Source organism: Bombus pyrosoma, linkage group LG1 (assembly GCF_014825855.1).
Source record: "Bombus pyrosoma isolate SC7728 linkage group LG1, ASM1482585v1, whole genome shotgun sequence".
NCBI classification, from domain to species: domain Eukaryota; kingdom Metazoa; phylum Arthropoda; class Insecta; order Hymenoptera; family Apidae; genus Bombus; species Bombus pyrosoma.
In genome coordinates, this window is record NC_057770.1 from 11,823,609 (window position 1) to 11,849,058 (window position 25,450).

The window sequence follows — 25,450 nt, forward strand, 5'->3', positions numbered from 1 at the left end:
ATTGACAGACCGTAGGTTAGAAGCTAACGTATACCTATACTACCGTGAGTTATTTGCATGGCAAACGGAGCGGAGAATTCGAGCAGAGAGGGTTTTTCGATGGTGGAAAACACGTCCAGACAGTATTAGCTATTTAGAGATCTATGTCGAATTGGATAGAATATTCTACACTGCGTCTCATATCTATGTATTGTTATATATTGTTATATGTTGCGCTATACATATATTGATATATCTTAACGCGAGGAATAAAGTATGAGGAATAATTTATCCTTTTCTTCTCCAAAGGGAAATTATTCACTGGTAGAAAACTAGTTTATTCTTGCAAAGAGTTAATGTTGTATCTCGTGTATATCTTGTATGGTTGTTTGACTCGGAGGCTTGTGATCGAGAGAAGATAATCTTTTATTAGATTGTAAATCAAGACGTTAATGGTTGGTTTCACACGCGAATTTTAACAGGATGTTCTTTTACAAGTTTACAGCGAAACATAGTGGAGTTTTGTATAATTATACAACTACTTGAAAACGAGGAATTCAATTCGGTGAATTTAGCGTCGGAACTGTCATAATTCTCTTCAAAGTACATTGCTAAAAAGGTCTTTTTCATTAATTTTCCCAACAAACTTGATAAGTCATCCACATTATTCTATTGAATCTCCAGAATTTTCCTTCAGTGTTTTTCACATTTCACAATCCCATTTATTTACAATACCTCTAGGTGCAATATCTTCGATCTAGAATCTTCCAGTAAAATCAAAATTCCTAGAACAGGTCACAACTTTTTCTAAATCTTTGAACTCACATATACAAAAGATCGAACTGGTCTATGCTTTCAAAGGTATCCATTAAATCACACCACGTTTTCAACGAACAGCCGGGGGTCGTTCGATAGCGCGAGACGCGACTCGCTCGAGATCTCTCGGTGAATCTCCATAACCGTGCAGATTCTTGGAATCGGTGTACTCGCGGCGTGGCCGTCCAGGCTTTATTTAATTATGCCATAAAGACGAGGTTCTCCTCTTCGTCTCGCGCCGCTGTTTCAGAGGATAAACGCGTGGCAGCGTCGGTATCGGCGGCATTCCGGCCGGTCGATGACTTTTTCCATCGGCGCGGCTCCGATCGAATTAATGCGAGAGAAGCGTGGCCGATCGAGGGCGGCCGTACCTGGCCTCGCGAACATGCAATTAGCTTAAATATATAATCCACGTGATTATGGTAATCGCGACGGAAGGCAGGAAGAGAGGGCTGCCGGCGACCAGACGGAACGCGAAAGAAGGTGAGATCGGTCGAGATTTCATGTTGGTCATCGAGCGCGAGCAGGCTAATAGGGGCCCACCTGTCAGACACGGGCCACATCAGTGCTTCGACTTCTGCCTCGTCGCCGATTAACAACGAGCCACGAGCCCACAAAGATAATCGGCCGGCGACCCAATTACGAAATTATTCTGTCGTGCCCCCACGATCCTCGCCGACGAGCTCCGGTGTCGGATCGAGGATCGAGAACAAACGGGATTTGACGTTTTCTCGGACAAACGGTATATGAGCTTCTTCTAATTCGGCGTGGAGGAGATTGATGAGACGTGGGAAGAACTATGGGTTTCGTTGAAGTATTTCTCTTGTGGAGATGCGAGATTGTTACGAGGTTTTAATTTAGTGGGTATAGTTTTACTTTACTATTTTCTGTAGTTCAGACAGTAAGTATTTGTTAGAAGAGATTATATCAGCTTTATGATCTTTATGAATGATTTTATGCGGTCGAAAATATTCGATATATTTTCTGTTCATATTAACTTGGAGATATTAAATAAATATAAATTATGATCGATCGAAAATCAATAAACCTAGAACCTAAAATAGAACCTAGAACAAATGAATTTATATTCAAGAATATATGAAAACTATCTTGCAAAAGTACGTACTATATTATCTATGAGAAGTTTAAATACAGCATTCCTTTCGAAACACGCACGTTCAATCGCCGTATCTTAGCAAACGTTACTCAAGAAATTGAAGTCCGACAAATAAATTAATTGCGCATAGAGAATTAACGTTTAGCGCAACAATCAGGGCTGGACCAGTCCGCCGTTGCAGTAATCGAACTGTCGTCGGAGGGGTAACTTACCTTCATGAGAGAGGTAATTGAATATCGGAAAAATCGCAAAGTCGACACGCGTAAACGTTCTATGGGTTGACAGGTTGACTATTCGGAAGGCGGGAGTGCGAAAAATGTCTTGGCCTCAAAATCAATCCGAGCCACTGACTTGCGCGCCATGACACGAAGGTAGAAAAACGGAGGTACTGGCTGCCGAGGAACAAGATTTAACGAACCCTTCCATTCTATCGTGGTAATTGGACTTTGATGGAAAAGAAGCGGATCCCTCTTTGTTCCCATCTATTCGGCCCCTCGGTTGCTCTCTCGACTCCGGGACAAGAGTCTTTCACTCCCCTTCGAGACTGTGCACAACTTGAAGGGTGCGTCATGGATCTTTCCTCCCTTGTCGAGCGCGACTTTAATTGTCTCGATATTATATCGAGATTAACGCTACTCCTGGGATGTGCAAGATGGAGGTTAAATTTGATATGAAGAGAAGAATGAACATTCTTTTTATGCTTGAGTTATCGAGTGATGATTCAGGAAGAGATATACGAATAAAAAAAGGAAAGATATAATTATTAAATTACCTATAACTTAAGTTATTTGAGGAAATATCGAATTACGTTATTGAATGTCTGCAGTATTCATCACATAACTTTTGTATAAGTTTAGTATCTTACAAATAAAATTTTGGCTTTGTCATTAGTTCTTTTGAAGAATCATAGAGCTACAACTTAGATTAGAAAGTGCAACGTAGAAATATTTGAAAAGGTCGCATTAAAAATTTCTATAACATTGATATTATATCTAGAAATATGAACTGTGATCCACAATATTAAAGGTAATATCTCATCAGATACCTTGAAATTTGTAAAATTGTTCATCAAACGAACTCCGTTTATTCTCTAATTTAAAAGAGCAAAGTAAAATTTTATTATACGTTGTGTGTTTTTTCAAGAAAGTCATTAAAAGTCCATGCGAATATGAGATATTATTTTCTATCGTAACGATATGACTTTGTTTAAAGAAATTTACCCCATTACCCCTTATACTTTATCCATAAATATTACCAGAATGTTTCACGATATAAAATCTTCCTCTGGATCCCTATCGGTACGAAACATTTTCCTAGCATAAATCAAAAAATGAAAAAGTATCGTTTTCGTGAAAATCGGTAGAATTGATTATAGCCAATCAATTAATAATAAGGTGCCTTTATTATTGCTTATGTAACGCTTAGGTGAACCTTAGCTTTCTATAACAGAAACGTTATCTAATTTATGATGTTGAATTATTGCATGGTTCGCGTTCCCTTTTAATGAGTCGTTGCGTTCGGTAACGCTTGTCAACATTTTTGGCGTATCGTGAATAAAAACAAAAGCATCTTAATCGGATATTATCGTATACATTGCGCCTTTGGTATTTTAACGATCGACCGTGCCATATTTCTATTATACGCTTAATATATTCGCGTGCCGTACCTACGTTAAATGTTTGGATCGTTACCGCGAAAAACAATGCATCCACGACATCTGTATGCACCTTTCTCTTTCACTCGATTTCTCAAAATTGCTTTTCTATTGCCTTATTAACACTACGAGGAATGAGACGCAATTAAAAATGTAACGAGCGGAACGAATTAAACGTTTCACGGCTCTCTGCTTCGTGATAAATGTATAATTCATAAGGTGACAGGTAATAAGGTTTTTTAGTTAACGGATCGTACACGTTTCTCTTATATCCTTTCTTAAATTCGATTCCCTCCTTACAGTTTCTGACAGGTCATTACTATTGACTTTGCGTGGTAGTAAAAAATTAATTTCTCTCGTCGTATCGCAGACTTCTCTGTTCGAAATTATTAAATAGAAAATCCTCGATATTACTTTGCAAAGATATTTTGCACAATTAATATTCATACTTGTTCGATCGATATCGTTATGGTATTTAAATTTTTTGTTAACCTTTAGGTAAGGTGATTCAGACTTCGGTAAATCAGAAACACTTGTAAATAACAGATTCTGTAGATCCAGCGATAAATGCATAATTTATGAAGTGACAGGTTAATAAGAATTGTAGTATTACGCCCGACGAACGTTCGAACGGTCTCGAAGAACCAGTTCACTATATTTAGAATCGTTAACAATCGCTGCGTTAAACGGAAATATTTAAAGACTGGATACCAGCAGCTGCACGTTAAAAGCCAATTTATATAACGACCACTATTTTCCAAACAATTTCTCTTCATTTTCCTCGCTAGAAAAATCTAATTACGTCGTAAATCCCAAGCAAAGTTAAGAGATAATCACCTTTATCACTTTTCATTTTAGCTAATAATTTTTGTTATCACACTTTTTGCTATTTCACGTAAAATTGCAATGTCGAAGTCAATACCGTACACCTTGTAATTTGTCAATTTACTAATATATCATCGGTTATTACGTACATTATTATGGGAGGATATCCTAGAATTTGTAAAAATGCTCAAATGAAGTAGCGAACATGAAAACAAAAACGTTCCGACCACAGAACTTTTCTATAAACTTAATGCATCGATCCTTCTTCAATGATTTTTTCATCGTTTCTCCGCCATTTTTATCCTACTCCGTATAAGGATGATGATATTTACGGTTCTCTGCCGAATTGGAGCGGCGCGTTTTAAACCGTTACGAAGTTCTGGAAAGCGTATTCGCGGAACCGCTATGAAATCGGATTTATGCACGAAAGCATTGCATATAAATAACTTTGCAGATGGTATCGACCACTACATCAAATTTTCACTGAAATCGTAGCACGTAGCATAGCGCGCGACTATGAATACGTTTTAACGAACATTCTCGCCAATTTATATCCAAATTCTTCTCGCGATTATTGGCATTTTATACGAATCACGCCTCACCAAAAGTGTATATAACGTCGTTCGAATTTTCGTCGAAACGCTAGGTCCGAAAAAATATTGTATTCGAATACGATATTCATCGACGGTAGCGGTTCTTCCCCTTCGTTTAAACCTTTTATCTTAAAACGTGACCTTTCTCGAATAATAAATCATTTCCGATATATGATATTACATAAGATTTTAAGATATGACATTAGAAAGTTATTTGATTTTTAAAGAAATTGAGAGGGATATCTGTTCATTGAAAATTTTGTTCGATAATGGATTGAAATAGCTCATAAAGAAAGGGATAGTGTACAATTATACTGTTTTAAATTTCACTATGCACTTCTCAAAGGCTTAAGTAAATCTGAAAAAATCAATCAGCTTTTCATACAATTCCCGCTTCATTCCATTTAATCACCTCTCAATTAATATTTCATCAATAATACATATTCCATGAATCTTTAACCATAAAAAAATAGCTATCTGAAATTTTGTTCCATTCAATTCTATCTCAACTAGTACATATTTTATACGAAAATACATATTTCACCTTTTCTTCGATCATCAAAATCTGCCATAATTTTCACCTGGAACGATCTTTGCTCAGATATATAGGTCAGATCAATTGTAGAAGTGAGCACGTGTTCGACTTATTCGCCGGGTCGTTTCGATGATTTATTACAAGCTATCGAGCTCCATTTATTATACGTGGAAGCTTTTCAGAGGCCGTCTGGAAGGACGGCTGGCATTCGATCGCGGAACACCGGAGGGGACAGCTAAAAATCGGCATTCCGAAACACCACCCTTTATTCGTGCGCTTTCAATTCCCCGTAGCGGACGCAAAGAAGTCCCGGGCTCGGTTGGCGAGCCGGGGAATGGACAATGAACGCGTTGTTCCGTCTACACGCACGAATCGACCAGCTAGAAATGCGTGTGAACGAACACGGCCTGGTATCATGCGCGAAGAATTTGCCACCGTGACTGCGTTCTCAAGTTATGTAAGTGGAAGGGTGTATGAGAGGGCTTGACGGTAAAAGTGCTTGTTAATTAATGGACAGGGTTGCCCACTTTCTATTTCAGATGAAAATAATGAATAAAAAATCAAGTAATTATCCCAAATAAGAATTATTTAAACACGTTTGAATAAATGAAAAGACAATTCGTGTCTCGTGATATTTGTAGAGTTTCATTTACTAAAATAAAATTTCAATTAACGTCTGATTAAATGACCTGTCGATTGGAACTAACGAGAAGCTATAGATAGTGACGAGATATACGAACTGTTTATTAAAGATTATCAATTGCAATAAGTAATAGGAAAATTCTAAAACAAGGAAGTTGACTGTTTTTCAAGGTAAAAAGACGTTGACCAAGCTACAAATTCAGATTATATAGCAAAATATCAAATATATAACAATCAACGAGGAATTATTCACGATTTCAAGGTTCAATGGAAAATCGCAGCGAGAGGAGACTCTAACGAGAAGCTATCATGCAAGTCGGTAAGATAATCACCGTTATTTCGAACCAGATCATCGATGGGCAAACATGCACCGTGGACGCGAGAATAAAAAGAAAAAAGGAAAAGGTTCGAGCCTAGGAGACTTTAGCCTAGAACAGCTCAACAACAATCTATAACGTGTCACCGTACGATAATCGGTTCCTGGCACGCCCCGTCCGTCAAACTCGATTAAGCTTGCGTTCGTGCGATTCCTTTACATGCAGCCATACGCGCAATCACGTATGAAATACACGGGAATTATTCGCGCACACGCATGTCTCTAATTCACTATTAACATACGGAACCCGCGAGCGTGCACGAACCAGCGCCGCGTACAAAGCGAACGCAATTCACATAACGAATGCCCGGATCCGAATGTGCGTCACGCAATAAGAACGAGGCGCTACGTTGTTGCGGATGAACTCCAGCTTGTATGTACGTCGCGGTGAAACGTATCGACAAGTGCTCTGGAGGCGCGTTACACACGTGCAGATTCATGGGTCTTTTTGTTTTACGTGCGATTCGAGGAAATTAGATTATATTTAATGCCTTGCGTTTGAAAAGCTGCACTTGAAGATTGTACTTTGCGTTCCAGGATCTTATTTCGAAGATTGTATTTTGAATTATTTATTTGCAATTAAGTTTGTAATTGAAAGATTTATGGATTTGAAAATTTCATTTTGAGAATTAAAATTTTAAAGATTGCATTTGAGAATGCAAGTTTAAAAATGTGCATCTCAAAGATTGACGTTTCTACAAAGTTTGAATTATAAAATATGAAATTTAAAGGTTGAAACAAGAAGTGGAAGAAGAATAGCGGCACACGAAGTGAGAGATTTTATTCCTTTCACTTAAGAACCTCCAGTCCATTAATTAAACCAAATTACATTTAGAGTTCGAATAAGTGTCAGAATGTATATATCTTTAAAATGAACAGTACTTATAAAATCACATCATAAATTTCCCAATAGGAGGTAGTTTTCCCTAAAAAGAATTTATCAAAATGATAAATAATACTCAATGTTGAAGAAGAAAATGAATTAGCATCGAAACTGCATGATGTTCAAAATACCAAACAGAAGATTCTCCTAATTAATTCTCTCGACACTAGCGATCCTCTTCTAAACACTAGGTATCAACGCAGGAATGCCAAACGACTCTTTAATACGGTCATTAAGATAATCCACGTTCTCTGTGGAAATTGTGGAGCGATTTAACCGAACCAAGTTATACGAGGAAACACGGATAGCGGAGTATACGCGTGTCAAAATTACACGGTTAATAAATATCGAGACAAAGATTACAATAAGTACGTTTCGAACGTGCACTAGCTGGTCGTTTAAAGCAAATTCAACGGGAATTATCATTTCAGGATATTAATAAACGTAAAAGGATTATTTATAGCGGAACGTATCGTCCCTATGAAAAATACGTAGAACCACATAAATTATTAGCGTTTAAATCGCTATCGAGTCCCGATCACCGTTCCACATAGCTTAACTCGTGCATTAATTAATGAACGTGCATGGTGATAGTTTACAACTCTTAACGTTTATGACTTTGTAGAATCGCGTACAATTCCGTCCAACGAAACGGTACACAGATGTTCAACGCTTGATTTCTTCGATTTATCGTCCCCCATACGGTTCTGATCACGTCTAATTACGATCGTTTCGCGATGTCCAATTTTACAGTCGTGTAATCTGATTAATGTTATCGTCGATGACCATTGCGACTTCGATCGGAATTATTGTCACCAGTTATTATTAGATTATCAACGAATATTTTATAGTCGATAGCGCCATTTCAATGGGTACGTATATGTATTTCGGTAAATTTATTTCTCGACCGTGGTTACGAAAAGTATTTGCATATATTTTTATTTGAGAGCAAAGCGTTTTTTAGTTACTTACTTCATAGCCTAGTCAACATTGTCATATTCTACTGTGGGATATTCTAGTTTAATGTGATTTTTTACGTTTCAATAAGATTTTTTTTACAAAGAAACCTTAAGCCTTTCTCGTGTCGGCTATTTACACAAATATGTTTATTTATATTTAAGGAATGTTCACTATTATTTTCAAATAAAAATAATAAAGATTGAGCGTTTTGTGTGTCATCTAGTACGGTCCTTGAAAAAGTATTTTCTTGCCTGATATAATACGCAGTTCTTCTACTTATCTGAAACTATGTCCAACGGAAACCATTGAGGTATTAACATAAATATAAATGTATATTTCAATTATATTTAATAATTTACAGTCTTACAATTTGGAAGTAGGAGAATTTTAATATACGAATCTCACTATATATGAATGAGCTTCGACTCTATTGTTAAGTCGAACCAGTGTTCATTACGTTTGAACCATGATTTACACCAAGCGTTAAACTCCATATTAAAATTTTTTATTTTTTATCTTTTTCATTAATAGCATTCCGGCTTAATTCTCTCATTTATTTGACGATTTTTTTAAAGCATAATTGGAGAAGTGAGGGATGAATGGAGATTAAATAATTTTGTATTCACTCCATTGAATTTCACGATGAAGATTCTACGAAAATCAGACGTGAAGTATAAAAAGAGAAAGTAAAATCGAGCTAAAAGTTATTTCTGTTACTTAGTTGTTGAGAGTTGCGGGAAAGACCCTTTCAATTTGCAAAGATTGTATCGTCGCGCCATTAAATATCCCTCGCGTTAATTAGCATGTACTTCGTATACGTATTGCAAAAAAGTAAAAGTAACACGATCTCTGCGATCTATCTCGAACCGATGATATTTTATCGTAGATCTAAGAAAAACACGCGCGTAAAAGCTTGTAAATGCATAAGACGCTTCTCATCTCACACACGAGGATCGATACTGCAAACGTTATAGACAATTTAACAATTGACTAACAAACGTGTGTATAATCTTACCGAACAACAACTCGTGAGCAATTCCGAACAATTCATATCAAGAATTAAATCATGAGTGCCAAACATGTTCCTTTGATTGAATCATATCATCCATTTAACTAATTCGTCATGTTAATAACAAACAAACAAACAATTCTAACATACATTGTTATAAACAATATAACATATATATATATATGAAGAATTAAATTAATACAAAATACACCATCCTTCAAAAGTATCTAGACACTTGCTTGTGATTTTTCCCCTGTGTAAAAAACATCCTATCCAAGTAAATCGAATCGATTCAACAAACTCAAGTTTCATGCAAGCCATAAAACAAACTATTTCTTCAAACAATCACAAAATGATTAAGCAAATTCTAACTTGAAACAGGAAAAAACACTCTTAACTCCATCGACTCGACTGAACAAACTATCAGTTCCCTCATCAGTGGAATGGCTCGTTTGGTAAGTGAGACCGTGAGAGTAACGTGTGGGAAACAGCGATTCTCCAGTCGGCACGTCTCCCGTCCAGTTGGATTTCGCGATTGAAACGTTCCTGGAAGACGCGGATGAATAAGGTCGAAATAACAGGCCGGAACAAGACGTACGGCTCTGTTTAAATGGCGCCATTATCGTGGCCGGTATAGATTGGCAAAGGCCGTGTGTAAATGGGATTACGGTATCTCCGGATGCGGCCGACGGTACCACGGATAATGGACGATCGTATATTACCGAACGTAAATAAACGAACCGGCTGGAACGACGCTTTACACTTCACCGTTCGCCAGTCGCGAAGAACGCTTTCGCTTTTCGACGACAGAGATTTCAGCGGTCCACCCTGTACCACAAAGAACAAGCTGCATAATATGGAACTTTGATAGAATTTTATTACAGAAAAAAATCTTTAACGTATTTATATATGTATATATATTTTTATTTAATTGATCATTGTATCGTGTCCTTGAGAAAATTGTAAAAAAACACCTGACATCGTAAAGCACACTGATTGCTTAATCCTTAATTGGCAAGAAGGAGTTGCAACTAAGGCTCTTCTCCAGCTGCTTGAAAATCTCCACCTGTACAGATGCGCTTTAAATTGCTGAGTCAACGCATATGCGTAACGAAAAGTTTATTTTTCTCAGTATCCCTTTCTTCAATCAAGGACTTCGCAGTAATCGAATGCATTATAAATAACAAAGCCTCTTGAGCAACCAAGGGCTTCGGACAATTTTATCTCTTCAGCCGTTATTTTCCTTCATCTTTTATTACAAGCAAGAAATGATATACATCGTTACAAATCTAATTAATAATAGGTGAATAATTCTAAGAAAACAAAACGAAGATTTATTTATTTTTATCCTCTCGATGAATTTAATTTCGCAAAGAAATTAAATTTGCAAAGAAAATGTTCCAAATAATATGACAGCTCCTATTATATTTTCACTTTAAATGCACTTTAATTTTACGGTTTCTAAACCGCAATCGCCTTAAGAAAACTCTTCGGAGGATCAGACGACGAGTTTCGAATTAGAAATTCAAAATTAACTTTGATCATAAAACGCCATCGCAGAGAACAAGGAAGATTTTTCATTAAACTTGCTTGCAAGCTGAATCATCGATGCAACGTTGCTTCCTCCAATACCGACTAAAACGAAGAAGGTGCAAAATTTTTGCGTTTACAGTCTTGGGAATAAAACTTTCCACTTTATGGTTTCCCTCCTGTCACCTATGCAAGAGTGTGTTTCTCTTTGACGACAGAGCCGAATAAAACTTCGTTAACATTAGTCCATTACTAGAACGTGTTTTTAAAGTGCAATTAGCTCAACTTAGGAAGTCATCAATGTAAAACAATCCTAATAAAAGAGAAAACTACAAAGTGAAAAGAAGAATTTCTAATTTAATCAGAAAAAGAAAAAAAAGAAAAGAGAAAAGAAATTCTATGTAGAGATCTTTCTAAATCAACAAATTCTTATTAATTGGTTGTGGATGTTTATGCGAATTAATATCTTCATAAACGATTAATAAAATGGATCTTATGTAGAAAATTTATTTATTAGATATCATAACGATTATTATATTTTGAATATTTTATATATTTTTGCGTATTACATGCACTATGTGCACTTTTGCATAGTTCAATTTTTCATAAATGCACAGAAAACTATTGTATAGGCTGTTTCATTTTTATCCCGCCGAACGGTGTCGTCATATGTATTCTACGATCAAAAATGAGAAAAGATTGTTATATAAACATATGGTAGTAAATGTTTTATTACAAATTTATAACAACGATACCAAAGTTATAACTGACTGACTTGTTGTTTGTTTCTGCATGGAAACAATGTCAATTTTGTGTTTACAAGAACGGGCAATACTTCGAATAGGAACTTCAGTAAACATGACCAATCGATCGAACGAGAACGCAGTCGTTTATAACTTTAGTACCTTTGTTATAGCTCTGTAATAAAGCATTCACGGCCCTATGTATATATAACTATGTTTATTTTGACACTGTTTGGTGAGATAAAGATGAAACACCTGTACTTATTAATATTCCTCTCCTGCTGTCATCAAAATTGAAATTTCAGAACAATTTTATTTCTCCATTCCTGCGATTTTATTCACGTAGTTCCCAAGCATATTCCGTCTACGACGTTCTCGCGGGAATAAGATTCTGCGCTGATATTATCGATCAGTAATCATTCCTACGAACCGAGGTTTAATCGCGGTCGTAGAAAGGATTTCTTGGTCTGTCATAAAGGAATGACGTTTCCGGTCCACGGTGAAACTCTCGGTGAATGAGCTTGCATTTACTATTGGCGACAAATCATAAGCATGTATACGGATCGGCATTTGCATAATATATTTCGATCATAAAACAACTACGCGCGTCCTGTCTAAACGCGAGCAGCCATACTCCTGGCTTCTCTAACGAAGCTTGAAAATTATGGGTCTATAATAATCCTGAGGTGGCTGAAGGCGATGCAAGGCGTGTGCGCGTACGCGTGCACCACAGTGTCATTGTTGAACCTCTTCGATTCGTTCGTTTCCGACTTGGAGGACTCGCCGAGGAAATCCGCCAAGGGAAATGCAATTGTTTCTATATTTCGCCTAGCTTTTACGATCCGAACACGCTGTCCCGTTAAAGAGTTTATTATCAAACTAGGAGGAAAGTTTATTATTCGATTTGCGCGAATCGCCGATTCGTGTCCTGAGTCAACAACTACATGTATCTGTAGATACGAATTTTCCTGGGAAGAACGCTTCTGCTGAGAGGTCGATCGCCTTTGTTCTCGCGGAAACGTCTTGGCTGATGTTTGCTCGTTAAAATGTTTGCTAATCTTTGGCGTGGAAACATCGATGAGATAGTTTCTGTGTTATACATGTGGTGATTGGTTCTAGGAAGGTGGAGGTTTATAGATTAAATTGTCTCTGTTCAGATTACCATTTGTTATACTTCAATTGAAATTTTTTAAATACTCGATGTTGGCTAAAATGTTTGATATGGTTCAATATTTTAAAAACTTATAAATCTCCAATATCTAAACATCCATCGGTATTCTATTAGTAATTTAAAGCAACCAGCATTTCCTGTTTCACCTACAAAAATAATCAAATTGTAATCAATCATAACTTTCTTTTAGAAATAACGAAGATTTGGTTACAAATAATAAATAAATAATTCCTAAAAAAATGACTGAATTCCTCTGTAAAACGTATCGAATTTTATAATTCAATTTTATCTTTATCCCTCCCAGGAGAAGCATTAAATTATAATGTGTCGTAACTTCTTTCTTAAGATCATCAAAATATTTAACCACAGATTATTTACATACACTTCTAAAAAAAAGTGAATCGACAATTTTCATAAAATATATCTAGCAGAATCAATCGATGCGGAAGTTTTCAGAAAATACTTTTTATTCGCCGAATCGAATTATCGTTATCTAAGATGGAACCAAATACTGCAACAAACTAAAACATTTCCCATGAAGGCTTCTAACGCGTGTACACGAGGCCAGGCACTAAAGTGATCGTAATGGCGGTAGTAAACCGTAAAGGTACAATATTCCTTGGCCTGTTCACCTTCTAAACAGAGAGATTGCATCTTTTATTCTTTCCCGAGGCTTTTTCTCCTCCATTGAAATGACGAAGTTAACCGACCAAGGAACAACGACCATGAAGCAAAGCCGAAGGTGGCGGAGGACGAGGATCGGTCGCACGCGCGATCAGTCCTTTTCAACCGGTTGATTGCGCCATTAGTGTCCGTCCACAGGGTTTATAGGGTTGCTCGTGCCTCGCGTGTCTATGTATGGGGGTTCAAGCATGTGCCAGTTAAACGCTAGCCCCGAGTGATCTTGTTCATTACGTGTAAGGGTGTATCGAGGCCGTTATACTTAATTCTTAAGCCTGCCGCGTGTTTTCGCTCGCTTTTATCATCCCCGTCGGGCCTCTGTTCCGTTCAGATCGCAGGATTCACGGCGATCATGAACGGCTTAACGTGTTCGTTACTAGTGCTCCCGACATTTCTTCGCTCCTCTTTTCTAAGAGGAATAAGAAATGCAAATAGAAGTTAATGTATAAGGAGAATTGGCTAGTTGAAAACGGTAAACGACGTTTGCGAAAGACTGAAGAAGAAGCGAAAAACTGTTTTTGATCATAATTAAATCAGTTTCATGAACGAGAAGACTAATTCTCATAAAATACGTTCAAGCGTCCTTTTCTTCTCATTTCTAGTTCTTAACTCTGGAAAACCACCCTTCTAGTCAGGACACAACTAATAATAAGATGTATTTGCATATACAGCACCATATTGCTATCTAAATCAGAAAGGACGACATACCTGCTCTCTACCGACCAAATTATGAAGAGAAACGAATAAGATTTTCATAATTGGTCGAGAAACGTCTTTGCAACATTTTCATAGTGATAATTCGACAGTCGCAATTTTTAAAATTGCGTCACTTTCCTCGTAAGACTGCGATATGTAAAGAAATATTAGTGTAAAATTGAGATTTATTCTTTTAGCTTCGCTTTAGCTACGCCTTAATGATTGGAATAATTTATCCTAACGTTTGAAGTCTGTAACGCTGTATTCAATATGGTACTTGTATCCTTTTTCGATAAAGACAGCATTGACATTTTCAAACATTTGACATAACTTAGATATAATTCTCCTCTTGCCATATTTTGTGTAATGATCTTTTCGATGATTAACTGATTTGTGATTTTAGATAAAAAAAGACATAGAGAGATTATTCGCGTGTATAGTTATTTAAAGAACTCACAATTAATATTAATAGATAATAGAAAAGTAGCACAATATTTCTATCATTTACTTCACTGCACACAATTTTCATTTTCATCGAATCTATAATTATCTATCTATATTCTTCTGTGTATGTGCAGTTAATTAACTAGAAACTCTTCGATGCTCTCTTAAACCATAACAAACAACCCTAGCCCGACTCATCATACGCAACAAGCCCTTCCACATTCCGCAATGATTCGGTATTATCTCATTCCTAAAGACGTTCCATCAACATGCTCCCATCCTGTTTCTAACAAAATCCTCGTCCGTCGATTAACTCTAAAATAATCTCTGTAATCTCGCAATAGCAAGGCGTATAGACGTCGTCTTTCAATTTCCGAATGCGTTGGAATTTTTCTGGCTGGTAGACAGGTCGAGCAATTATCCTTAGCCAAGTAACGAACCCTCAACTGGAGTAGAGGCCAGGCAAAACGAAAGCATGGGCTGCTAATAACGTCGCTAATTATGATTACACAGAGCCCTACTCAATTCTGATCGTGTCACGGGAGGAAAAACAGCGATAGAAAAGAAGGGAAAAGACGGAGAGTAGGGATGAAACATGGTCGGAAAGAGAGCTCGAGAAAAGCGCGGATGAATAATTGTTAGGACGTGGCCGTGATCACGGATAAAGATATCAGGCTTCGGTACAGTAGATTGAAGCGATATGCTGAGGTCGTAAAATCGGCCTGTAGTTGAAGTCTACAACTATGGATGATAGCGAGGATTAATAGTCTTATCTTTTCTGACTTATATTGTAGTATCTCCCAGTTTCTTTTAAAGAAGGCTTCTATGACTCAACGTTGAACTTCTAAGGATGATAGAAATTGATTTAAAAAAATATATAATGAAAGCGATATTAGTGTTGTTTATAGTCAAGTGGTAAATCAGTGATTATGGTTTACAACTTTCGATAATAGCAACAATTAATAGAGGCTTGTTCGGGGCTATACGATGTCAATTCAGAATCAGTTCTTCCTTTATGTCATATCTAGGAAACAATGTCCCCTTGTAAAGGAGAGTAATTATAATTTATTTATAATTTATATTCTTGAAGCTGAGATTTTATGACTCATCCTTGAGCTGCCAGGAAGGATAGAAATTGATTTAAAAAAATCTCACACGTATAACTGCGGGTGTGCGGAGCGCGTACGATTTCAGTTGCGGTTGGGTCAATTGGCTTTTGATCCTTTTGTCAAAAGTTGTAAACTTTAACCACTGACCGATTTTACAACCTCACTATATCGCTTCCACCTAGTATACGTTGGATGCACGTTCCGCGAAGGCGGCAGGGGCGCCCAGATCATCTTGCAAAATTGATGTGCTGCTATCAACGCCGACTTTATGCCTCGGAATCGCAACGCATACTGCTACTTAATGTGCTCGCTCTGGGTATTAGCATGTGCGAACATAGAGACGAGCGGATCCGGCTGTTTATTTTTTGTCTGTCGATGAAGGGATTTCTTCATTTTTGTTCGTTGTTTGACATGTGTGGTGCATTAGATCTGTTGAGTGATGTTAGAGTGTGGGAAAGTGCCTAATAAATCTCGTTAACGAGATTCAGACATTTTAATTTTGGGAAAATTCGAAGGTATTGTCCTTTAGAGTCTAGGTAATGTTCGCAATTAAAGTCTATTAATCAGTTATCCATCGCTACCCACCTATAAATAATTAACTACAACTTAACTAATTTCAACAGCAGCTAATTTTACAGCATTTTTTCAGATCATAAAGTCAATAACATATTTAGATAAACGAAAATATCAAAATTAAAAAAAAAAAAGAATAAAACACCAAAACACTATTAATCTGAAGCTGTGAGGTAAATAGTTCATTTAGTATGAGTTCATTGATCCTCTCCACTATCCATTTCTCGATCAAATAATAGAAATTCACTTTGAAATTCAATTGCTTAATCAAATCATAAATTAAATAGAATCAAATACTAACTAGAATCTCACTCCAATAAATAGATTTCTCCTGTATGTAGATATTTTGGTCGTAACTGACAATGGAAGAAATTGATTCAACTTCCGCAATTTTCTAATTAATTCAATTCTATGCTTATCAACCGTAGAATCATGCCACGATACACATATGAAGAACAGCACATCATCATGTGCCAAATCTATTTGAAGTAAGCAAATAAAACTATAGTTGCTCGAAAACAAAACTATTTTCCGTTTCATTGTAGAAATTATCTATTTGATTATCATTAAGCAAAGGCTACAGAAGACGTTTTCCCTACAAATCTGACCGCAAGGCGGCGAAGAAAGTAAAAGTACCAGAATTTATAGTAGAATTCCACGCTGGTTGAAAGCACCGACATATTTTAACGCGTGTACACGTTCTTTGACCAACACACATGCGATTTCGAATCGCGACGATAGCGGCTCATTAATTTTACGATGATCCCACGACTCCCACGATTCGATGCTAAGGAAACTGATATTCATCTTCGTGTATAATCTTACACACAGGTCCGGAATTATTCATTCTATTAAGAATCATTGAAATTCACGACTACCGAGGCGGGTTTACGCGCGGAAGAAGAACGACATGTCGTAAAGGTCTCGCGGGAAGTAAACGAAATACTGGAAGAAACCAAAGAGGGGACGTCGTTCGAGTTAATCGCGGTTTTCGTAGCCGCCAAGTGGCAATCGGTCGTTTATCGCTCGTAAAGCTTCGCGTTTCTTGCGAACTTCAGAGCTGTGAACAGTCACCAGCTATTAATGTTAATTCTCCTGCATTATATTTAGCCGCGCTCTCAGAAATTAGAAGTAGCGCCACTGGTCCTTATCTTGTTCCATGCTTCATATTTTAGAGTTTCATTGTAACATCGCTATCTTGTTCGGAAAATTTATCCAAGTTTAATTTTTGGAAAGAACCATTTACGTTTATTAAATTGTTGCATAAGAAGCGTTATTCTTGTTTCAAGCATTCTAACTAATATCACAAGGGAGTATTTGTTTGCTTACATGAATCAATATCTTCAGCTTATGTAGACGTGCAAATTTTTTAAATCGCAAGAGAACTTGTTGCAATGGCGATGACAGTTAAGTAATACAGTGCAAGAAAAAATGATTTGTAGATTGCACTGAAATTCTATAAAATCGTAATTTACAAGCAATTCGAGCAAATTACGTGGCAATTGTTGAAGAAGTAAGAAGTCATCTATCATTATAGAAGAACATAAATGTACAATCAGATGGTATACAAGCGAAAAGAAGCTATTAGAATCTGCCTCATTACTCTCTTCATTTTAATCGATCAATCATCAGCGTGGTTCTTCAATATCCAACACATAATTTATTATGTACTTATGTATTTATTATGCACATTTCTCTGCCTTTCAATAAAAGTGCTGTTATAGAAAATAGAAAACTTTAATTGCGTAACATTATATCAAGCCCCTATTCCTTACGTATAATATTTCTTTTTCATCCAAGTTATTTATATGTCTCTTTTAGATAATAACAAGAAATGTTATGCTTCTAGTCTTATACTGATTAGTGATTAGAAATATTCCAATCTTTAGGAATAAAAATTTCCCATAAGCCCATAGAGGCACATAGGATATAAAGTCGACATTACAGAATTTTTGTCTACGCCTAACGTTTCATTTATTTTTCCAATTACAGCAGATATCGCGATATCGAGCTTGTTTAATCAAAGAAGCTATTTTACGTCGCGTCTAAACACACTTACTATAACTACAGACGAAGCTGTACCATTCCATCAAGGGAGATAACGAAAGAATGTACGTTTTTTTATTATGAACTCGGTCTCTTCTTTATTGCGAACTTATTCGCGAAGGGAAGGTTGAAATGGTTGTAAAACGTATCTGTTGTAACCTCCCGTAGAACCGGAGATTTTAACGAGTGTTTGGATTACGACGTACATGGGAACGATAACGCAGAAACGCGGCCAAGTCGCGCCAAATTTAGTCGTAAACCAAATGGAATTTTTTTTATCAATGCGTATTCTACACGCCTTTGCAAAGTTACTGTACTCCTCTGTGTCCTCTGATTTCTCTACCGTTGGATTAAGCTCATTAAGATGGACAAAAGGAATACAAGAATCTCAGAATTATTTTATTTTGAGGCAAAATCATACAAAGGAATTTCCGTTAAAAAATAAACTACTTTGTTTCCTTTTACAGATAGAAATAACTAAATGTAAAGGATAAATTACTTTCTGTATGTCCAAGTCCAATCTCTTTTTCTGCTCTGATCTTTCACAAAATCAGAGAGAATTCTGAGTGATTTACACGATCTACTATATTATACGATCATTTCCCAAGTCAGCTGTTTGAAGTTCTTTATGATAAAAATAAAAATTCCTTTGAAGAGATCCGAACGAAAAATATCATTTTGCTCGTTAAAAACATTTTGTTATTTACTAATTAGGAAAGACTCTATTTAGATATTTTAAATCAATTGTTACTTTTACGCATTTTAAAAAGTTAATATTGTTTAACTTTTATCAGTTTGTAACTGCACGATCATAGAAGTTTCTAGGTAACCAAGTTAACGATTAGAAATTTCTTATTACTATTTATTAAGAATTTTACATTTTCCAATTACTAAGTTTCTATAAAAAGAAACGAAAAACACGGTACCCTATTCGAAGAAGGATAATTGAATCGGCGTTTGAAAAAGGAGCGTGTATTAGAGTCGACGTTAAAGAGATAGAAGGAGCGAGGGATTTGCATGCTGGCAAGGGACGCAGGTTTATATCCCATTGTTGCGATTACTTTTACCGTCGGGCGAGAACGTGGCGCGAGTAGGTGTGACACGGAGATCCCAGAGAAATGGATCTGGAAATTACTTTCACTTGGAACACAATAATTCGATGATATCGTATACGAAGCGTTTGAAAATCGCACGCGTTCGAGTTCTCTACGTGCTCTGAATAGCACCGCTCGTGATTTACGATGGATCCAATCTCTCGTACTGCGTCACGTATCTATAGTTCGAGATGTAATTATTAAGCATACATTGTGTTTGATACAATCGTGCCACTCGTCTCGAGAATACGCGATAACTGTAATCGCGAACTTTGTAGAAGATGGAATTCCTTTTTTTCTTCTTTTTTCTTTTCTCCTTTATTGTCGATGTTGTTTTAGAAGAAGGCAAAGTATATAATCGTGAAGACTCGAGTTTTCGCTGCTGATTCAAGTCAGTGATTTTTCAAACGCTGTCACGTACATCATCGGTAAATCGTTTTGCGTCACGTTCGATGATCACGTACACGCCATGCCGCGGTCGTGTCAGAATTAGTTGGTCAATTTCCGAGACGCGATGATTGCGGTGCAACGATCCGTTCCAAGCGGCTCGCTCGCCCGTTACGAGGAAGAAATTAATAATTTCAGTTAATCCCACGTGATTAATGTTGTATTACGGCTTCCGCGGGCTCCCGAGTGTCCACCTTCACGGTGTACCATGATTTACAGCGCGTTTCAAAGTTTGCTATAGTGTTATTTGAAATACCGCGTAGGCTTGGGCAGATTTTACTCGAAATAAGATCGATAAAAAATAATAATTTGAAATGCATTGTTTCGACTATCTTATTATATCTACAATGACTGCAAAAATACTTCTACATTCCCTTATTTTCTGCTGAAGCGTCTTTTTATCAGGTTGAACATTTCATTCTCAGTATCAAATTTTTGTTGTCATGTAAGAATATTATTAAATAATTTGAAATTTAATATGCTTGGACCTAACTATTTAGTATACAAATGCTACGATAAATACAGTGGTGTACAAATATCTTTTATAGCCACTGTATTTTGAAAAATAATTATATGTTATGTTGAGGTGAAATGCATCATATTCAAAGAATTTCCTACTGTAGTTAACGTTTACAAATAATTCTTACTTCAACAAATCAACCAACAATATCCAATTCATTCTGAAAAACGCAATCAAGATTTCACAACGGTGCACAAATTTCACGAGATTTCGTATGAATCGCGAGATAAAAACGCACCTGTGCTCGCGTGCACGCTAACTTGGCATTTTTCGCGATTCTCATCGCGAAGAGACCGGGTCGAAATGCAGTCCACCTTGAAGGTGGATAACCCGCGCGTACGTAGGCCCATGAAAATGCAAATTGTACATCGTCCCCATCTCTGTAACGACGCGCCCTTGGACACTATTTTATGGTGATTGGATGAGCCTTAAAACGTAGAACGTACTTACGTTACGATTTAGTGTTTCACTTGCTACCACGGTACGCTAAGGTGTTTCACAATCGTAAGGTGCTTACCTGAAACAGAGAGAGAAACAGAAAGATTTTAGAGGTAGTTCAATGTAAAGGGCTTGGTCGAACTTGGTTGCGTTTACGAGACAATGATTGATTGAACCGGGGCGATCGAGTTTACGAGAAACCGATGGCTGTGAAACGTGTAAAATTTTCAACAGCGTGTAAGATTGACGCGATTGAAAACTGCCCGAAGCGGTCGCGCTAAATATTTTATTTGAACCGATTTATGTGAGATAAAGAATATGTATAAATCGTAAATGGTTCGATGTGAGTGATAAAGTATTTTCCTGTAAGACGCAGATGGAACGAATTTAAATTAGAGAAATTTTAGGAAATGGCAATTGGAAAATTCTTCTTGATACTTTTATAATAATATGGATTGATAGATGATTGATTATACTTGTAGTATATTCTTGACGAGCAGAAATTGATGGGTTACGAAAGTATATCGATGCATGTATTGTAATTTATTATTTTATTTACTATTATATTCAATGACCATTTCTGAAAATGTTTGTATTCTATAAAAGATGCACTAGAGAACAATTTATCCTCTATTATTATTTTGTTGTAGAAATAAGAGCGAATCCCAATCCAAATAAATTTTGAGCATGTTCCTTTCGTTTGTTTCATAATTCTGAATTATTATTTTTGAATAATTAACAGGCGGAAAATATTCTACCTATATCGCATACAAAGGACCAATTTGAATTGAAACAATAAAACCACCATATTTTAAGAATATTCTGAATTTGAACTACAAAGGGTGAAACAAAAAATCGTTCACTCGAAAAAGATCAGCGCATAAATGAACATAATCAAAAACTGCTTGAAAAACCTGTTGTCTTTTTTAAAACATGCAGCGTGTGGTCTCAATTAACCGGGATAAATACCAGTAGAGATAACCTCCGGTACACACGTACGAGGCGAACCATGCAATGCAAAGGGGCAATATTTTACGAGCAGTTCGTCGATAGTGGCTTTTTATACAACTCATAACGGAGTTGCAATCTGCATCTCCTTTCTCACAAACCAAACCAGATGTCGAACGGAAGTCAGAGACGATCGAAACGCGGAAACGTGAAACCAGTCCACGGAAATGAATGTTTCTCGATTCATCTGACTTCCGTGAAGGAGTTATGAATGAAAGTTCACGGATGGTGACTAGGAGAAAGATAAAAAAAAAAAAATAAAAAGAAAACTAGAGAAAAGGAGGAAAATGAGAGCAAAAAGAATCGTACGTACAGGACCCAGGGGCCGTATAATCGATCGGGGAAGCGATTAGGTGATCTGGTTCAGGTCTAATGATAGTGAAGGAACGTCGATTCGTTGCGTTTGCGAAAGCACTGGAAAGTAACGCTTCATTGAATGGCCGGTTGTTGCTAAGTGAATGCCGTAAGAGAGGTTCGACCGTTTAACGAGGCCGCGATTGATTACGTGATCGCAGAGATATCAGGGTAGTCTAACTTGGTCGAGATATAATTAAATCGCGAGGGGGAAAACGCTCTGATTCGAGGGAATAGCTTTTGTCGTTCGGTGAACACGCTTAGTGCAGCGTTTAACTGTCGTGAATAAAGAAAGAACTTCGTTGGCTAATATTTGTTCTTGAACGATGGTTAGGTAACTTAGGTTGTCAGTGGACTCTTTGGACATGCTGCCTTTCCTGATTAATGCTGCATAAGCGTAACTATATTGCGAACGAAAGACACGGATAGATGCTTGAATAACGGTGAAAAACTACTCGATGATTATTTAATCAACAAAGTTGAATGATTGGTGAATGACTGGAGTGAATGGACCGATGTAAAGCACGCTATGGATGTTATTGTCCGTTTATTCTTGTGTATCTTAAAATGCATTAGAAGACGTTAAGTAAATGTTGCGATATCGTGCTATGATTATAGTATTCGTTTTTTCATATGATTGAAACGAAGGAATTTTGTAATTGGAGATTGGGAAATGGCGTGATTGTTATCGTATAAATTCCATTTTGTATTGCTAATAAAAACTTGATACACTCTGGATAAGTTGGAAATAAATTGAAATTCTGTTTCATAACCACAATGTTAAAAAGTAGAACTTGATAGATTACAAATCAAATGTTGTATCACACAATATCGAGGCTTAATGAATTAATTCAGTGAAATTGTCGGTATGTAAAATATTAATACAAAATATATATCAAGGGACATTTTCTTTATAAGAAAAAGCTCCAGACATACTTCTGAGATACTAGCGCGAGGAAAGCAATAATTCCTAGTCTGTTTTCAGCGGTACACTCTTTACGATCGGATCGAAGCTACGAGCCATAAGATCCTCAAAGTGATTTTATGTACTGGCGGCGATAGGATTTGAGTGCAATTTGCTTCGAAACGAGGAAGCGATTCCTAGCATGGTACTCGATAAATCCGAAGTCCGTGACGGAGAACTGTGAAGTGTACTGTTCGATTTGATGTAAAACGAGAGAGATTTATATTTTGCTGGCAATCTCTCGAGAATTGCGCGAGTCTCTTCACATTTCGTATTCTCTTCGATAGAGATTGAATAGCATCGAGTGAATGTAAAATTGAAATTATACTACAAGTAAATCCTCGTTAATTTTTCGAAGCATTCAGTTTTCTTTTAAGCTTCTTGATATGAATCGTTCAACTTATAATTATTTAGCTTCATTGCATTTTCTTTATTCATTCGGCGTTTTTATTGAAATTTATTTTTATTATTTTACCATTGTACATAGCTTTCATTTATTCGGATTTTTCCGTGGTTTATTCTATATTCTCTAATAATAGCTTCATAATTTACCTTATAAATTCCGTAAATTTAATTAGTAGAAAATTATTAAAATAAATGGAATATATAAAAATGCATAAGTTTATGCCAATTCCTTATTCTTCGTCTCCTATTGGGATGGCAACTAAGTGATTGAGGATTTTGTCAATAGGTGGTCTTAGCACATTCTTTTGTTGTATCCTTAAAGAACCTAGCCTATATTGTTTTCTTGTTGTTTGGACTTCCACTTTTAATTTAGTAAATAAAAAGTATCGATTAGTTATTTAGTTTCGTTTTTATCCCAATTTAAAAATGGAAGAATAAGACGCGCATTTCAGACATATTTTATTGTATTATTTCCGAGAAGGCAAGAACGCATCGCAAGCACACAAGAAGTTATGTGCTGTATATGGGAATGAAGCCTTGAAAGAAAGGCAGTGTCAAAATTGGTTTGTCAAATTTCGTTCTGGTGATTTTTTACTGAAAAGTGCTCAACGATCTGGCCGTCCAGTTGAAGTTGATAAGATCCATATCAAGGCCATTATCGATTTAGATAGTCATAGTACAACGCGTACATGCATTAAAAAAAAAAAAATGAAAACAGCTTGGCTATGTTAAGAAACTCGATTTATGGGTCTCTCATCAGCTTAAAGAAATTCATTTGACGCAACGTATTATCATCTGTGATTCGCTTCTGAAACGCAACGAAATTGATCCATTTCTGAAACGAGTGATTACTGGCGACGAAAAGTGGATAGTTTATAACAACGTTAATCGGAAAAGATCGTGGGTGATGCAAGATGAACCATCCCAGACGACACCAAAAGCTGAGATTCACTAAAAAAAAGATTCTGCTGTCAGTTTGGTGGGATTATAGATTACCATTTATTTCATACCATGCAGAACTCCTTAAATGGTAAAATTTTTAGTTACGCTGATGTAAAATCACATTTAATTCAGTTTTTTGTTGGCAAAAATCAGAAGTTTTATGAACATGGAATTATGACACTGCCTAAAAGATGGCAAAAGGTCATCGACAAAAACGGACAATACCTAATTGAATAAAGTTATATTTTTAAGCAAAAATTTTGAATTTTCCTTCTTATTTAAAATGCGCAATCACTTAGTTGCCAACCCAATATTATACGTCTCATTCTTTTACCATGAATGAAAGAGGAGTACAGACTTACTTAACAGTGAACCAAGTATACTAGAGTGTATCGTGTGTTGCCTATAGGCAGGGATGCAGCATCAGAAGTATAACACTTCTTAATTATTATTATACATATTTATAATGCTTGTTTATAAGTTAGATTGCTGTTATCCAATACAGTTATCAAGTTTATAACTGTAGCAATTATTTACCTTTGTAGAAATAGTCTTTTATTTATTTATTTGTTAATTTCGTTTAACTATCGTTACATGTATTAAAATTCTTTTTATGTTATCAAAAGTGTACAAGACTTACAGATATATATATGTCGGGTTATCGTTAGAATTGAGGGCGCGTAACAATTCTTCATTTGAATTAGCCATCGTTTTGTACAACAGAGATTATATTTACAGGTATAAATATGACTTTTTACAGAGTTTGACTAATAACCGTGGTGTTTAGACACGCGAGATGCTATTGATAATGTTCTTGGGTACAATAACGAATCCACGGTCAACGGGATAACTCTTTACTAAACGTAGAATACTTTGAAGCACAAAATACGTTTGCT

The 25,450-nt window shown here is 36.3% G+C and overlaps 2 protein-coding genes across 4 annotated transcripts in view; both read right to left on the reverse strand.

The window, feature by feature from the left end:
- Window positions 1-25,450, reverse strand: part of LOC122566990 (rho GTPase-activating protein 7-like) — a 352,400-nt gene that overhangs the window by 153,336 nt on the left and 173,614 nt on the right. The gene's annotated exons all lie outside the window — the stretch shown is intronic.
- The window catches only part of LOC122567056, a 35,278-nt gene continuing 30,427 nt past the window's right edge, over window positions 20,600-25,450 (reverse strand). The window contains exon 3 of the mRNA XM_043725151.1: window positions 20,600-20,870. Coding sequence (XP_043581086.1) covers window positions 20,644-20,870 — 227 coding nt within the window. The 3' untranslated portion in view covers window positions 20,600-20,643. The remainder of the gene's footprint in view (window positions 20,871-25,450) is intronic.